This window comes from Montipora foliosa, chromosome 4 (assembly GCF_036669935.1).
Source record: "Montipora foliosa isolate CH-2021 chromosome 4, ASM3666993v2, whole genome shotgun sequence".
NCBI classification, from domain to species: domain Eukaryota; kingdom Metazoa; phylum Cnidaria; class Anthozoa; order Scleractinia; family Acroporidae; genus Montipora; species Montipora foliosa.
This window is the reverse complement of record NC_090872.1, coordinates 10,658,190-10,675,689: the sequence shown is the minus strand read 5'-3', so window position 1 is coordinate 10,675,689 and position 17,500 is coordinate 10,658,190. Positions and strand designations below refer to the sequence as shown.

At 41.3% G+C, this 17,500-nt stretch overlaps 2 protein-coding genes across 2 annotated transcripts in view; both read right to left on the bottom strand.

The window, feature by feature from the left end:
• LOC137999792 (cubilin-like) overlaps positions 1 to 4,621 on the bottom strand; it is an 18,550-nt gene extending 13,929 nt beyond the window's left edge. The window contains exons 1-3 of the mRNA XM_068845707.1: positions 4,557 to 4,621; positions 3,139 to 3,249; positions 1,258 to 1,293 (exon numbers count right to left, since the gene is read on the bottom strand). Of these exons, the coding sequence (XP_068701808.1) occupies positions 1,258 to 1,293; positions 3,139 to 3,196 (94 nt within the window). The 5' untranslated portion in view covers positions 3,197 to 3,249; positions 4,557 to 4,621. The remainder of the gene's footprint in view (positions 1 to 1,257; positions 1,294 to 3,138; positions 3,250 to 4,556) is intronic.
• A 12,386-nt stretch (positions 4,622 to 17,007) lies between these two features.
• Positions 17,008 to 17,500, bottom strand: part of LOC137999791 (TBC1 domain family member 1-like) — a 28,229-nt gene continuing 27,736 nt past the window's right edge. The window contains exon 18 of the mRNA XM_068845706.1: positions 17,008 to 17,500. This exon is cut by the window's right edge and continues 180 nt beyond it. Within this exon, the coding sequence (XP_068701807.1) occupies positions 17,129 to 17,500 (372 nt within the window). The 3' untranslated portion in view covers positions 17,008 to 17,128.

The window sequence follows — 17,500 nt, the reverse complement described above, 5'->3', positions numbered from 1 at the left end:
AAACAACAACGTGAATTAGTCAAATTTTAGGTTTTAAGGAGAACGTCAGCACTTGACGCTAAAGTTTCATTTTCTCCCCTAAATTAAGCGCCGTTCCGACCAATGTCATTTTTGAGGAACTACCACACCCTTGTCATATAAGAAGGGTTGACATGTTTACAAAGTGATTACAATGACGCGAATTTATATTTTGAGATGACGTTCTCGGTGCCGTCGCCGTCGTCGTTGCTTAAGTTCCCTATTAACGAGCGGTGAAGCGGCACCGAGAATGGGAAGGGACAGAATGGGCGCAGCATTAGCGCCTGGTCAAACGGGAAACAAAACCAAACATGACTAAACACGCTGATGTTGAAGTGAGTGGCCAAACGGTTAAAACATGTTTGATCTAATTCAAATCAAACTCTACAAGCAAAGAACTATGGGTCACAATTACGTAAAAAAGACGTGGATACAAGCGGCTGAGCAAGCGTGGAACACACGTGCGCGCCATACATGTTTGATACGGTTGGCCAAACGAACAATTAACAATTTTACAATGACTGCAAAAATTCTTGCCCGCTCATTGGCTAATTTTTATTGTCAATAAGTGGACAGATACATATATTTATAATTTATGCGATAATGACGCGATATTGCTCGCGTCAGATTGAAGTTTCTCGCATTTTTGTCTCGCTTTCTTCTCGTGTTTTGACTTAATTTTGACCCCTCTGCCTTTTTGTTGTTGTAAAATACAAAGTGATGTCAGTTTTTCATGCGTCTGTGCTGTTATTGATCATGATTTTCGTCAGTAGTCTGCGGATCCACGAGGCGATAGCCGACTTGCCCCTCTCTCTTGTTGGATAATTCAAACAACGGAGACTTTCTATTGGTTAAAAAGTGACAGATCGCCTTTTCACAAACGTTTGCATAAATTAAAGTCTTCGAAACACATAAATTATAAATTTATGTGTCTGCAGTGAATTCTGCAGTGTCTGTCCGCTTATTGACATTAAAATTAGCCAAGGAGCGCGCGAGAATTTTGCAGTCATTGTAAAAAGTTGTCGAATGTTTGATGGCCTTCAGATTTTATCAAACACGACCAAACAGCATCAAACAAGGTAGCCAAACGGTAAAATGTTTGGTCGCCAAACATTTCTCGTTTGGACAAGGCCCTTATCGACCAAATCATCGTACCATCGACCAAAAGTTTGATTCCCGTGGATTTATTTCTTAGAGGCATCACACATTATCCAAAAAAAAACAATATAATTATTTTACCTCCTGCAGCACGGATTTGAAGCAGTAAACACAAGCCTAAGGAAAAGACAACAACTGTTATTAGAGTCAGGTTCCCTTCGAACGTTTTGGATCAAAGGAACTTGAAAATTTGTAGAAGAGGGAAGAATGGTTTGCACGAGTTCCCCAACGACTCTTATGTTTCAAAAAGGTGATTCTGTGTCATGTTTTCATGGTTGAACTCAATAATTAATACGACATGAACGAGAGAGATTACATTACTAATGAAAAGACTCCAGGAATCCTACATTGTACAACTGGGGAAGATATTTTTCATGGATATACCAGTATCAAGAATCTTCTCAAAAGTCACCCCTTAGAAAGAACAGATAAAATGTTTTTATTTTTCTGTTGAAAAGTATAACAGTGACGCAATTGAGCAAACATGCTTTCAATTGATACTTTCTCCCTGATCACTAACTCCATCTGCTATTAGGAATTCCTAATACATTTTTCTTAACTAATTAAAGCACGTGGGAGTTGAGGAAAGCATAATATTGTGTCGGTGTATTACTTCTGGGTTAATGATCTCAGTTGTTATTACAAAGACTCTGTCCCTAAAATATGTTTTTTTTAAAAACGTCCGATTTTATTTTTCAGTTAAACGCTATATTAGTGATGCACTTGAGAAAAAGTCCTTTAATTCCCCCTCCCTGACCACTGACTCCGTCTGCTATTGGGAATTGCACGTGGGAGTAGAGGAAAGCATAATTATATTCGTGTGGTGGATTTGCAGATTAATAATCTCAGTTATTAGTATTACAAACAGCTTGTTCCTCAAATATTTTCAATAAGTCTGATTTTATTTTTTTTGTTGAACACTGCATCATTGATGCACTTGAGCAACATTTCTCCCACCTTTGCAGAACATGGGATTAGCGGAAATATATTATTATGTTGGTGAATTTCCGGACCAATAATTTCACTGAAATGTGTGTTATTAACAATAATAATACTAATTACTATTATTATTGGAAATGCAATAGGACAAGGCTAAGAGGAAACCGGACAACTCTTGAAAATATGTGCCTTGTGGAAAGTGACAAACATCAACATGGCAGAATCTTAATTTGATATAATTCGTGACATGTTGAAAAAGCCCTGAGGAAAGAATTTTAATTTTAAACTTTTCGACCACCAATATCTGGTGAGAGATAAGAGAATGGAACTGTTTTAGTGGCTAAATATTGTTCTGCCTTGAAAAGAAAGTAAATTCTACATTTTCCTGTTCTCCTCTCTGTTATTGATGTCAAGTCTATTAGCTGTAGGAGTTCACTAAGTACTCTAGTTAAATAGTTCTTGGACCTCTGTTAAATAAGAAGTCATTTCTTCACCCTTATGTACAGTATTGTGTTGGTGTCAACAAATTATGAGATTTGAAGAATCTTTTAACCCTTAAAGCTCTGTGTTAAGTATCTGGTATACACAAATATTAAAAAAATGTTCTGTAAATAAGTTAAATAAATAAAAAGCAAAGACAATTTCCCTTTCAAAAAGATAAATACCAGTAGATATTCTCTTTGTTGAAATTCAAAAGAGACTTTTCAGAACAAAGACAGTCAAAGCCACGAAAATAGACAAGACCTCTGTCATTTCATATTTCAATTGTTAGCCTGTACATAACTGTATTTATATAACTTATATAGACACTTATAAAAACTTATGCTCTTATCATTAATAAATATAATGTACATATCAAGTTACAATATCCCTCACACAGGTCAAAGTGTGTTTTCATTCAAGAAGCCAAATCTTTCTTACTTCTTTTTTACAACTGTTTACAAAGCTTAATAAGCTTGTCCCTCAATTCGGTGATTTTCTTACTCTTGTGAAATAAAGATAATTGAAGCTAGTCATACTTACCAACTGGCAGAAGCACGATCACACAACTATGTTGGAATATTCTCTTGCTTGTTGCCATGGTTCTACCACCTGCGATCCTATTTCATCTCAAAATGTGTATGTTCTCAACAGCTGAAAATTTTAATACTATTAAATTATTTTTTGTGCAATGGCCTGAATAAGCATTTAATTGAATACTTGAAGAATAATATTGTCACACCCATCAAATGCATGCCAATCAGGTTATATAAAACAGAAAGAGAGCAGAATTATGTCAAGTGTTTTTTCCTGTTTAATGAAAACATGCAAGCACTCAAATATTTATTTCTGATGGGTAATGCAACTGTTGTGGTTAAATCTTTTCCTGGTTCAAAAATTTTTAAACTAGTTTAAATTTGATTTTTCTTTGTTTCCGATTATGATAATGAATACTAGACAAAGAAAATCCAAAATTGAACTGGTTTGAAAATATTTAAACCAAGAAAAATTACGAACCACAACATTATACTTTAAAGCTAAGATAGAACATAATTCTCCACCGGTATAAAAACGGCCAATCTTCTTTTTAACAACGTGGAACACATCATTTGACATGACAGTGTTACTGAACTAAAAATTCAAAACGAGTATCCACGCTTCAAGTCTTCAGATTATTTACACATGCACAAATATGTACATTGTAATACCGTGATTGTTAGCTAGTACTTAAACACTGAATGCCAGAATAATGGAATGCCGGAACGCCGGAATACTTAAACACGGAACGCCGCAATACTTAAACATGGAACGCCGGAATACTTAAACACGGAGCAGTTGTGAAAATTTTGACAATTGGAACACATGGTTTCTCCCCCCACAAGTGTTCGAAGCAAAAATGAAAGTACAAAACGATGGCATTCCGTGTTTAAGTACTAGCCGTGACTGCTGGTCACTCTGTGTGTTTTATCACGACATAAGAGCAATTTTCCCACCCTGGTTAAAATATTAACGCTCAGCTAGACAACATGGGAATAAAGTAGATATCTTTTTATCACAACTTATACTCCCTAAACTTTCAAATGAAAGAGCCGGTAGCGATATACATTCTGCACGCAACATAATATGTTATATACATAATATCAGCTAGCAAAGGAGCCCTGCAAAATGCTGAACCCCAGCCACTGATCTACGAAAACAAATTTCGAACGTTCTTTTAATTAAGGTTTTGTTACTGATCCCGGAAATAGGAATGTCCATCATCATTGCAAGTTATTGACCCGGTGAGTCACATCCATGACAACAGCCCCTATCGCAGCTTTGGCCTAACTTGTCTTGTACGCACACGATCTTTAATTTGGAAATAAAGAGTATCATATTTCTAATAAAAATAAAGAGTATAATTTCAACGCTTTCAAGATAACTACATGGTATTGCTTAACTTGTTAGCTAATTGTACTTACCACTTAAAAAGGCCCTAATTCCTGCTAAATTACATACCATGATGGCTCAGTTCGATAAATCCGCGTCCACAATGTTCTACGCATGACCAAGCAGCTGAAACGAAACACGATGGTCACACAATCTTTAGAATGTAACGTAAGCATTTCCTCTGAGGCATCGTTTACAGGAACGCGGTTTCATTTGTAACCGCATCGTTTTCGAAGCGGTTTCGACTTTTGTTTCCACGACACCGGTCGAGAACGTTCGCGAAACCTGGTCGATTTTAAAACGCTGCCAAAAGTGGAGCGTTTCCAAAACGATACGGTTTCATCTGTCCGGCAAATAGCGAAACCGCATCGATTTGAATACGGTTACACCTAGTTAATTTATTTTACAGTTTTTCCTGTAGAAATTTACCAGTATGGGTACCGATGTAATAAGGCTTAGTTTTTTTGTGTCAATTTTTGGATTATGGCCGTTACCCTGGCATCACATCAAATGACAGGCTGAGCCCGGTTGTTCAAAAGCCGATTAACGCTAATCCCAGATTAAAAATTAACCAAGGAGTTTATTTCTCTACTCCCAAGTGCTGTTCAACGCTGATATTCGGCAAAACTTTACATTAGAAGAAGTCAATCTTGAAAAACAAAAATAAGCAAAAGAAAGTTTCACCGAAAAGTTAAAACTTGAAATAAAAGTTTACGCTAATCCTGGATTAAGTTAATCGGCTTTCGAAAAACCGGGCCCAGATGTATTCCTATTTTGGACTAAATACCTTAATTATTTATACTTGGGTGAACTTTTTTTATTCTTTGCCACACTATAAAAATGATATTGCCTGACCTTTTGAAGTGACAAAAAGTCAAGCAGCATTAAAAGCAAGGTGACACACGCTAACACCAACCCGGTGTGGCCAACACATCACGGTCGTTTAGACGGTTTTGCCAATATTCTGTAATTTGTCATTTATCTAACTATTTTCGATTTTAAAAAATATAGGGTATTTGATAGGAACTGTATGTGGTTAGAACTGAGCCCTTTTTTTTTTTTAATTTACCGAAGGAAACCTGAGAAAATTAGCAGTTAATTTGACAGATTTGGTCACGCTGGCGTCACAAAAGTCAAAAACACGCTCAATTCAGGCCTTACGCGCCATACTAGTGCCCAGCTTGCGCGCGACTCAGAAAGTCTCGGTTTTCACCAGCGACGCAAAGCGCCAGCACAAGCACAACCTGGAGGCACATCCAGGTGATCTTGTGACGTAATTTGGAGGGCTGGGTTTAACGCCGAATCCCACAACCGCGCGCAGCCTTAGGTGTTGTTTCCAAACTCCCTGCAGTATTTCCATCGCCAAAACTCAACAGATCATTCCGTGTCTACCACATTTCCCGTTAGTGAATGAACATGAGCTCTAACCTCTAACCTCTAACCTCGCCTCTGCCATGTTGAATTCGAAAATAAAGCCCCGGGCGGTTGTGGGATACGGCGTTAAAGTTTTTTTTCCCCAGTCCTCCGAATTACGCCACCAGATCACCTGGATGCAGCTCATGCAAGTGAACAGGAAAATCAACCAGGACAACCGCCATTTTGTTTAAATGCTCAGACGAAAGGAATCCGGAACGAGTGCTTTAATTGACCCGGACGTATCAAATTTTCTTGTGCTTACGCTCTGTTTCGTTTTCACACGACGCAAGCGTAAGACGCAAGCATAAGCGCAAACACGTTTTTCCGGTGAAATAAGCGCACTTATATGCTTGCGTTTGTGCTTGCGTCGCTAGTGAAAACCAGGCTTTAGCACGAAGTGCAGCGCTCGCTTATACCCACACGACTTCGATTTTGTGGCGAAAACGGTTCCCTGTAAACACTTCAAAACCGCATCGATTTTGACGCGGTTGAAAGTCACGAAACTGTGACGATGTGAAACCGCGTTCGTGTATTAAAACGCTGCCTCATATCGATACTCTGAGCAACATGGTCGATATTTGAAATTGCTGGAGTACTAATTGGGAACACTGTAAACTAGTATAAACAGGAAATCAACAAATTAATGCAAATATGTTGGTTTTTGAGGAGAGGGGAAAACCGGAGCCACTCGGTGCAGAGTAGAGAACCAACACTTGAAACTCAAACTACGTATGGCGCCGACTCACGTCGCCAAATCGGGGAATCATTGGTTGGAGGTGAGTGCTATCACCTTTGCGCCATCACTGCACCATCACTGCGCCATCCCTGCACCATCCCTGAGAGGGACAAATCTTGAAACCGTTTAAACGCTTACGGGTCTTCAAGATGATTGTTTTATAAATCAAGAAAAATATATTGGCTACTCAAACTGCTTGCCGTCGATGTGCTTCATTTTGCTGATAATTTGCGATGTCCTCTTCACAACTTCGAGAACTGGGTGAAGTTATAGCGTCATGAGAGGAACGAATATTCCTTCTTGGGCAGATTGAATGATTTGCCTACCAAGATCCTCGATACTTTCAGCGGCCATAGTGTCGCTCAGATTTCATTTTGCAAATGTTTAATCCCCCTTGAAAATAGAATTGATCAAAAGCTGTCCTCTCTTTTCTTGATTTTGCAAAACATGGAGCTTGACATTCGAGGCGCGGGCCTTGAATAGAGCAAGTTTCAATCGAGTATTGTAAAACCAAAACCAAAGTAATTACTTTGGCCAATCAAAAAGGACGGAGACAAGAAATTACACGTAGCCGACAAAAAGCGCGGGAAAACGTGCACGCGCAAGCCACGACTGGTTGTGGTTTCACTCCTGAGTGATTGGTTGACAAAATGGCGCAAGAACTTTGAACCAATCACTGAGTGAAGTAGTGCAAAACCGATGCAATCAGTTCCCTAATTACTTCCGACACCCAATTGAAAACCGCTCTATATAGATTGTACAATAAGAGAGGCGACATAAATTGCTAGGAATGTGATTTGGTCAACAAACAAACTTAGGCTTGATTAAGAAAATAACACACACAGCGATGATAATCAAGCTACGATGGCCTAAGAACAACAGTTTATTCGAAACTTAGGCTTATTGTTTGCAACTTGATTGTAAATTGTGACTTGTTTTTTTTATTAGCGGACTTGTGATTTGTCACATACGGCCTAGCATAGTGTGGTCTTTGTGTCACGTCATCCGTGAATGGAAGTACTCATTGGAAGTACTTCCTCTATGATGAGCCTCAAATGGCATTACTTCGACGATTACACAAATATTGGAAAGAATAATAAGGGAAATGAGACCCCTGCCCCTACCAAATCAATGAAAACGTTACCCTTCGTTTTACAAAAGCGAGTTTAAGCACACGACGTTTTTGAACCGCGGACGGCAACCGGAAATAAACGTTTCGCATGCCAGGACTGTAGTGTCTCCCAGATTTTTAACCTTATCATCTCTAATGAAGGAAAGATACTTAGCAATACAGATGTCATTGTGAGAGGGAAAACAGCTCACTTCCGTCTCAAAAACGTCGCGTGTTTAAGCTCCTTATTGTGATCTTAAACTCAGTGTCATTTCAAATGTCCAAATAGTACATTTGCGCTAAATGATTCACCCCACCCCAAACGACCCTGACAGTTACCTACTTGTCTTTATCAACAGCCCATGACTAGGAGCAAGCAACTCCCATACTAAGATGGCATTTACATGACACCGGGACGAACTCAAACCGGCATGAGTTCGTATCAGCCTCCATACATTTCTTTTTATGCGTTTACATGAGACCGGTCTGACATAGCCTGTTCCAGGCTCCCATACAGATAGTCGAAAAAACGAAAACAACTGCGTGTGAAACGCGAGTGGGGACTTGCGACTATCTGGGAGCTTGGCACAGGCTAGGCCTGACAATGAACTCGGCTGACTTTTTCTCGGTTGCTACACCGAGACGAGAAATTCTCGTAGCGGTCTGAATTCGTACACTTCTCATGTAAATGACAAAAAATCTCAGACCGGGTCCAGACATTTCAAAATTGTATGCTTTTCGGTCGCCCGTATATTTATCAGACAAAACATATAATTTCGTCCCGGTTTCATGAAACGGCTGCAAAAATTTCATACCGGTACAAGTTCACAACGCTCTGAGTTCGTTCCGGTCTCATGTAAATACCCACTGAGCCTATGTCACGGCATTTTCACCGACCGACCTATTTTTAGACTACTTTTCCGCAAACTGGTTCGGTGACGCTATTACGACAAAGTAGTTTCTTGTGATTGGTCATCGGGATCCGGCGGTTCACGAGTGGAGTTGTCTCTCTGGCCTTTCTGTGGAGGAATTCCAGGCCCTACCGATACAAATTAGGCGAGATTTGAAAGCTAAAATCTTCAATGGTTTCTGTATTTTGCTGGTAGGACTGGGTGGCCCGACTGAGAATCGGGGTTGTTCCCTTGTCATGGAATGGCAGAATTACCCTGAATTCATTTTGGGAGTGAATGAGGCAACTTGACAAGCACGAGACTGGCCCTCATCAAATGGCTGAAGCGCGGCCGGAGGAAAAAGTGAGAAGACGATTTCTACCCAGATACTAAGCAGTAACCCTGGTGTGTGCAGTGAACGTAGACTTTTGATTTTTGAACAAATTTTTGTCACAGAAAATTCTTGACAAAGTTGTGCTTTTTTCGCTGTAATCCTCTTGTCAAAGGAACGGTATAATGTAAATAAGAGAATAACGAGATTTATATTTGCAGATTACTTGTTCTCTTGCGACTAAAGTAAAACTCTACATCTCTATGCAAAAAGGGCATTCAAAATTTCCTCATATTACTTCATAAAAGTATACTTTAAAAAAAGGGGGGTTTTCTTGCTTATATGTAAAATACGTTTTCTCTCCCGTCCTCTTCTTAGGCATTATCTTTGCGAACAACCAGTTTTTATGGTCTTAATTCTTTTTTCTTACGTATCAGCTAAGTTGCGGAATGCGCAACCTGGTACCACTGAGTTTACTGGTTTCAAAAGAGAATCGTACAGAGTCTTGAATTCTTGAAAAAGTCTGGAAATTTGCAACCCAGTTTTTCAGACCTGGAAAAAGTATGGAAAATAAAAATAAAGTTTGGAAAAATGGTAAAAAGTCTGGAGCAGTTTTTGTTTTGAATACTGAAACAAGTGCTTTATTGTTAAGTGAAATTTTTCAGGTAGTCCAGTCTTATTTAAAATTTCGTCTTTGGCGAAAACATTCAATCACAGACCGACAAGTCTCAAATCTTTCTTACTTACGCCAGCACTGCATCGTGGTTACTGTATGTTCACAGTGCATCATGGCAAAAACTATATAATAAACTTGGGTCTAGAAAAAGAAATTAGCATTTTGGAAAAAGTCTTCAATTTTGCAACCAAAAATCTGTGCGAACCCTGGCAGCGGCTTTTCTTTTTAATAAATGTATCTTTAAATATCATGTAGTTAGTATGTATCTGTATATGCTATGTATTTTAGCTGTAAATGTAATGTCTCCAAGATATTAGCTCTTGTAGTTATGCTGAAATTCGAGATGAAATATAGTTTATGCATACATGCATGCATGTATGTATGTATCTTTAGCAGGGCGCATGCGTACACTTTGTAATCTGCGACTTCAGTGCTTACCATATGGCAGATAAAATGACTTTTCCCTTGTATATTTAAGCCATCGAATTCTTACTCCAAATTGACAAGGGTGGTTTGGAGCTGTGAGTAGGCGTGGGATTTGTCACATATGGTTTAGGGGCCGACATATCTCTCCCTCAATGCCGTACCGGGAGGCAAGGTCGGTAGCAGAAAGCAGTGAAGGGCCAACTGCGTCCAAAAGCGATCGCACGGGCCGAAATCCCGGGATGACTCGTTTGGTACGACGCTCCAGCGCCGGATGTCTGGAGGTACTGCGTTTTTTTCTCTTGTTCAAACATTCCGTCAAACAATCCAACAAAAATTTGGGAGTCCCAAATTGCTAAAAACAAACAAAACTCACTGAGCAATCTGGGACTCCCCTCCCTCCAGAACTTATTATACTCGTCACCAGGCGTCCCGAGTTCAGTGCCATTTTGAATTGGACACTTTGCGAGGACAACGGTTTCTGGCCGCCATTTTAGCAGGTTAACTTACAAGTTCTACGGAGTCTGGTGGCTTCGCGTTGCTACTTCAGTGGATTCATGGTTTAGAGAAATTCATGTTCCACGAGCCTGGCGTGTTTATTTAGCGACTGGATTCGATTTTCGCAAAAAAAATCGTGTTTGTTTTGGGTCGGTCGGAGTCCCTAAGTTGGCTTCCGTCTCCTACCTTGTCACTATACTATGAAGGAAGGTGAACGGGGACCATTTTTCCCGAAACTTCGTGTACGTATTAAAGACAACAACAGCTCACCACATGGTAAGTTTCATCGATTTTTATTTCCATTTTCTATCAAATTTTCAGACCTAAACTTCGCCTCATATGTTCTCTATATTTACCTATGTGTATTAACAGAAAACCAAAGCCTGTACGGTGCAAAATTGGTAAGAAAAAAAAGCTGAAAGGGTTGCATTGAAAAGGTGGAACTATCCCTCAGGGATAATGGCCATTTATACCGAGTATCAACTTATGGCTGGCTCAGTGGTGAGAGCACTCGCTTCCACCAGTATATTTTCGTCAGCCCCTTACCGGACCAATATTCAAGACGAGAGGCCGACCGCAGTCAAAGGCAACCCAAAAGGCTCCTTTTTCTTAGCTTCTATAGTAACTCACGGCATCTACCGTGACTCACTGCAGGGGTGGGCGCCAGTCCTAACCCGTTGCATGCACAACTTGTCCCCAGTAATACCGGTACTCATTTTACCCACCACGAATAGGAAGGATAGGAAGTTCTTACATCTGCACATGGTTCCACTTAACAATTTTCTCGGGCAACGACTATAAAACCTTTAGGCTCCTTTCGACAACACTTGTCATTAGCAATATGGGCAAATCACTTCGGCCAAACCGGTTTAGGCAGAGCGCGCATCATTTTTTTCAAGGCGAAGGTCAAAATCGAGCCTTCAGTACGAAAATCAATATGGCGTCTAGGAGTGCGACCGAGACTCGGCCCAGTAGTTGTGGTGGTCATGGTTGTCACAGTGGTCGTGGTGGTCACAGTAGTTGTGGTAGTCACAGTAGTTGTGGTGGTCGTGGTGGTCACAGTAGTTGTGGTGGTCGTGGTGGTCACAGTAGTTGTGGTGGTCATGGTGGTCACAGTAGTTGTGGTGGTCATGGTGGTCACAGTGGTCGTAGTGGTCACAGTAGTTGTGGTGGTAGTGGTGGTCACAGTGTTTGTGGTGGTCATGGTGGTCACAGTGGTTGTGGTGGTCGTGGTGGTCACAGTAATTGTGGTGGTCGTGGTGGTCACAGTAGTTGTGGTGGTCGTGGTGGTCACAGTAGTTGTGGTGGTCGTGGTGGTCACAGTAGTTGTGGTGGTCATGGTGGTCACAGTAGTTGTGGTGGTCATGGTGGTCACAGTGGTCGTAGTGGTCACAGTAGTTGTGGTGGTAGTGGTGGTCACAGTAGTTGTGGTGGTCGTGGTGGTCACAGTGGTTGTGGTGGTCATGGTGGTCACAGTGGTTGTGGTGGTCATGGTGGTCACAGTGGTCGTGGTGGCCACAGTAGTTGTGGTGGTCACAGTAGTTGTGGTGGTCGTGGTGGTCACAGTGGTTGTGGTGGTCATGGTGGTCACAGTAGTTGTGGTGGTCGTGGTGGTCACAGTAGTTGTGGTGGTCACAGTGGTCGTAGTGATCACAGTAGTTGTGGTGGTCATGGTTGTCACAGTAGTTGTGGTGGTCGTGGTGGTCACAGTAGTTGTGATGGTCGTGGTGGTCACAGTGGTCAGTGGTGGTCACAGTGGTTGTGGTGGTCATGGTTGTCACAGTAGTTGAGGTGGTCGTGGTGGTCACAGTAGTTGTGGTGGTCACAATAGTCGTGGTGGTCACAGTGGTTGTGGTGGTCATGGTTGTCACAGTAGTTGTGGTGGTCACAGTAGTTGTGGTGGTCACAGTGGTTGCGGTGGTCATGGTGGTCACAGCAGTTGTGGTGGTCGTGGTGGTCACAGTAGTTGTGGTGGTCGTGGTGGTCACAGTAGTTGTGGTGGTCACAGTGGTTGTGGTGGTCACAGCAGTTGTGGTGGTCGTGGTGGTCACAGTGGTTGTGGTGGTCATGGTTGTCACAGTAGTTTTGGTGGTCGTGGTGGTCACAGTGGTCGTGGTGGTCACAGTAGTTGTGGTGGTCACAGTGGTTGTGGTGGTCATGGTGGTCACAGCAGTTGTGGTGGTCGTGGTGGTCACAGTGGTTGTGGTGGTCATGGTTGTCACAGTAGTTGTGGTGGTCGTGGTGGTCACAGTGGTCGTGGTGGTCACAGTAGTTGTGGTGGTCACAGTGGTTGTGGTGGTCACAGTAGTTGTGGTGGTCACAGTGGTTGTGGTGGTCACAGTGGTTGTGGTGGTCACAGTGGTTGTGGTGGTCATGGTGGTCACAGCAGTTGTGGTGGTCGTGGTGGTCACAGTGGTTGTGGTGGTCATGGTTGTCACAGTAGTTGTGGTGGTCGTGGTGGTCACAGTGGTCGTGGTGGTCACAGTAGTTGTGGTGGTCACAGTGGTTGTGGTGGTCACAGTAGTTGTGGTGGTCGTGGTGGTCACAGTAGTTGTGGTGGTCGTGGTGGTCACAGTAGTTGTGGTGGTCGTGGTAGTCACAGTATTTGCGATGGTAATGGTTTCTTCTCTACCTTGTACGAAGGCACAGGACCCCGTTTAACTCGACACACTACAAACACTTCACGATTTCTGCAGAGTCCTTCCTTTCTCGTCGAGTTAAGAGAGGCTCCTGGGCTATGCTGGCCGGGTGTATGGAACGTTAAAGAACCCACACACTGTTTGCGAAGAGTAAGGCTCCGTTCCACACTTAAGCGTTTTCAAATGTAACGATCGAAAACGCATTGCTCGATCCGCTTCCACACCACTTTTTTCGCAGCGTCCACACTAGAACGCTCGAAAACGCTTAATGACATGCTGTGTCGTAGGTTGAAGAATATGTGCATGCTCGGAAGAAGTACGGCTGCGATATTTGCGGCATTTCCCGCCTAAACGCATCGAAATGTATGCGTTTTCGTTTGAAAACGCATTGGTGTGGACATGGAGTGGCTAGTATTGTGGTCTATCTGGATGGATTGGATTGAAAGGCTCCAGTGCAAATGGTACGAAAGACAAAATACAGCCCCAAGTCACGACATTTGCCGGGTGCTAGACCTTCACTTACAAATTTAGCGGCAGGAAATGACCTGAAAGCAAGAAAGTTTCTGGCCAAATTCAAACCTGACTTTTAGCCCAAAACGAGACACTAAATGTCCCTATTAATTCAAGGGTTACCTGAATCACCAGCGGAATATGAGAATAACGTTCGGTTTTCCGGTTCCATCTGAGCACAATCTCTACAGAAATTTGCGCGCTATGAAACTTCTGCGACTCAGTTCTAACACCCTGACAAAGACCGCTGAATTGTTTGGAAAATGATAGGTGCTATCCTTTTCTTTCACCTAACTAAAGCTGGATAGTTAAAAAGAAAGTGAAGAATCAGGCGTTGAAATCAATATTCTTTATTTCCAATCATTTTGCACATCCCTTTCTAAATCAGCATGATGATACGATCCAGACTTGATAGCATTATAATTTTAGTGGAAATACTTACACTGCAACAGTTAAAGTAACAGAAATAAGGCACAAACTGGCAGCTTCATCAAATCAACTATTTGCAGACATAACGTCGACTTGAAAAGTGGTTAAATTATTCGACCAGCTGCAAATCAAAAATATATTCCATCTTCAAAAAGAATATGTGCGATATCTTTCTTCTTTTTTTTTACAAAAGGTTGCATTAATAAACAATTCCTTTAATTCACATTAATTATAGTTTAATTCGCTATTTAACATTAATCGACCTAGTTTAATTAACAAAATTACCGCCTGTGTAACAGGCGAACTATTTCCTCAAATGAAGATCACAAAAAAAAATCTTCCTAACTATTAAGTACACAGAGCTTCACCCTTGTACAACAATTTACTTTAATACCACAAAAAAATGAGCATTAGGTTCCTCCCCACCCCTCCCCCCAAAGCTTTTAATGGAAAGTCACGCAATATCTTTTGAAGACGTTACGTGACAATCTCACAACGACTATTCGCCATTATCAAAAATACCATAATACTCTTTGTTTGTCCCTCCAAAATTTTGCATAAGCGTTGTTTTAATTTTCTCGACTTACAATGGTCCTAAGAGATGCAAAATTTTGGAGGGACAAACAAAGAGTATTATGGTATTTTTGATACTGGCAAATTAAATAGACCTTTGTGCAGATACGGCGGCCATTTTGATTTCTATTGTTTCGAAAGACATTATGGGATGCTCAGGGGGCCAATTGATATGTATTTGCCCCCTGGGCATCCCATAATAGCTATTCGAAACAATACAAATCAAAATGGCCGCCGTACCGGTAAAAAGGTCAATTGGCAGCTGTTTCGTGTGATGACATTATTTCACTACCAAGATGAGATTGCTTTTTCAAAGTGCACTGTTATTCTGATTTTCGTTCTCTCCTCGGTATACGTAAAATATGAATAGGAACAGATGACAGTACTATATAAATTATTCCTGTCTTAATTGTTGTAGTCTGAGGTATGGAAGGAGACACTGACAAACGACACGGAGTGTTTCTCGAAGGCGACCGAACACAGATCTCTTAGGAGAGGGGTGGGTTACAGAACGTACTAAAACGAGGCTCTAAACAATGAAATGTTTCAAGGTCGACCCTAAAACGCATTCCAAATTCCCGTCGGATCGGACAAAATGGCTTTAAATTACAAAGCACTCTAATCTTGATTGAAAATAACGTCATCATACGAATGACCAATTAATCACAACCTTCTAATTCTCCTTACAGTCAAGCGAACGGGTCGCCGGTGTGAATAAAGAAAATGACCAGCCAGAAGAATGTAACGTCCGTACACAAAGCGAAGTTTAGTGTGATCAATGTGTGAGGTATGCATTGTGCAAATATGTATCTTCTTTCTCCGTAGCCAATAGCAACGCGGGATTAAGCGTGGGTCACCATGGCAACGTAAAAATAGAGGAAAAATACAATATACGGGTTTGGACCCACATGAACTGCTCCGCCATTTTGAAAACTATCTTCCACACGTCTCTGCTTCTCAGCTTCCTTTGATTGCAACTTTGCATGAGACGTCTGATTAAGAGGTGGCGTCGAAAACCGTGAATATGAAGTTTGATGAATGGCAGATAAAAGGTTATTATAAGGTCTAAAAGCAGTTCTGGCTGTAACTGAAAAACCTTGGTCTGACTAAATCGTAACAAACGGATCAATTAATTTTTGAAGGAGAAAGATGACACACATTTTGCACCGGACGAGAGAAAGGAGCACAGGTTGCAATGCTGTAAACAATTTACTCTTAAAAACTTGCGAAACCCCTCCCACCCTCCCCCCAAAATTAATGGTCCGCCCCTATCATTTAACTAATCGAGACTACTCGAAAGTACAATTTTCAAAGCTGCAAATGGGACATGATGAATTAGTCTTGATTTTGAAGTTGTGAAAATACACAAGCCGGCTCTGACTTACCGCCAAACGACGCAAACCGTACATACAGCCATTCCCCTGAATGGAACTTAGCAGCACATTTTGTGCGATGTTTTTCTCCTAGCTCCTCGAAAACCGAGAGCTTCATAAATTTTTCCCTTCTACTTTCTAAAAAAGGGGCAATACATCGCTGTTATTAGTTAGAGCTTGAAAACCCAAAAGGCGTGTTCCGCTTGATTGCTGAAAAGCATGGTGTAATGAAGATCGACATTCCGTCAAAACACCACTGATGCAAAGAAGTCAATCACAAATATTTCAAGTGAAAGATGACGATACCCAAATGGTTCACACTTGAAAAACCACGTGGTCGATTTCCAAGCTCAGGTTTTCCTGTTGCAAACCCTCTAACATTACTGATGGCTCATTCTTGTATTCTAGATGTAGGAAACAACCAAATATCTACAAAGTGTTTACACTTTAAATTAAGCACCAGATTTTTGAAACCTTCATGCAAAACTGGCTCTTCAAAGAGAGCAAAACTATCACAACTGAAATATACAAAATACTTTCGACTATGAAAAAATTAACAAGAAATCAAGTTCGCACATATTATCACCTTTTCAAATGTGCACAAAAACTTTTCCAAGCCCTTTTACCTCTATTAAATACGACCCTAAATATAATCTCGAAAGAGGCAACACGCTCTTTTACAAAGGGAGAACATTTTCAATCAAGTATGTGGGTTACGACTGAGTACAGAATATTCAGACCTCACAAAGCATGTGACATGCTCGTGTAAAAGGAATATTGGCATGTGATATGCAAGAATGAAAGGAATCGCGGCACGCGATGCATTTCCGACTGCGCAAACTTACACCACTTTTTGCTAAATCAAGTATCCCTCTGTGTAGGATGAACGAATATTTAATTGTAAACCCTACCGACAATGTGATCAAGCTCCCCAAAATACAAGAACACCCTATTTTTTACTACCCAGAGCCACTGACAACTACTTTAATCAACCCGGGCTCATCTACTAACCACCAGATCTTCGCACTTGTCACTAAGAGGCGGAGTGGCACCATTTGTCCCAGGCTTCCCTTTACGAAATTCGTCTGAATCGGCTTCTACATCGGAAAGATCATCGCCACTGCCGATATGCTCAAAACTGTCCGTGTTTTCTTCGGTAAAACTTGCGTTCATTTCGGCACAGGTCGGTTTGCAGTCGGCGAGTGAATTAGTGATCGTTTCTTCTTCGTCCACTTCGGCTACCTCTTCCGCCACGTCACCGTTGGCGAGCACCTTATCTTTGAGTTTTTCAAAGTTTCTCTTCAGGGAATCGTTCTCGGCTTTCAGAGATCTTATGTAACTGAGAAGCTCCGTCTGGTTGATTTGCATTGT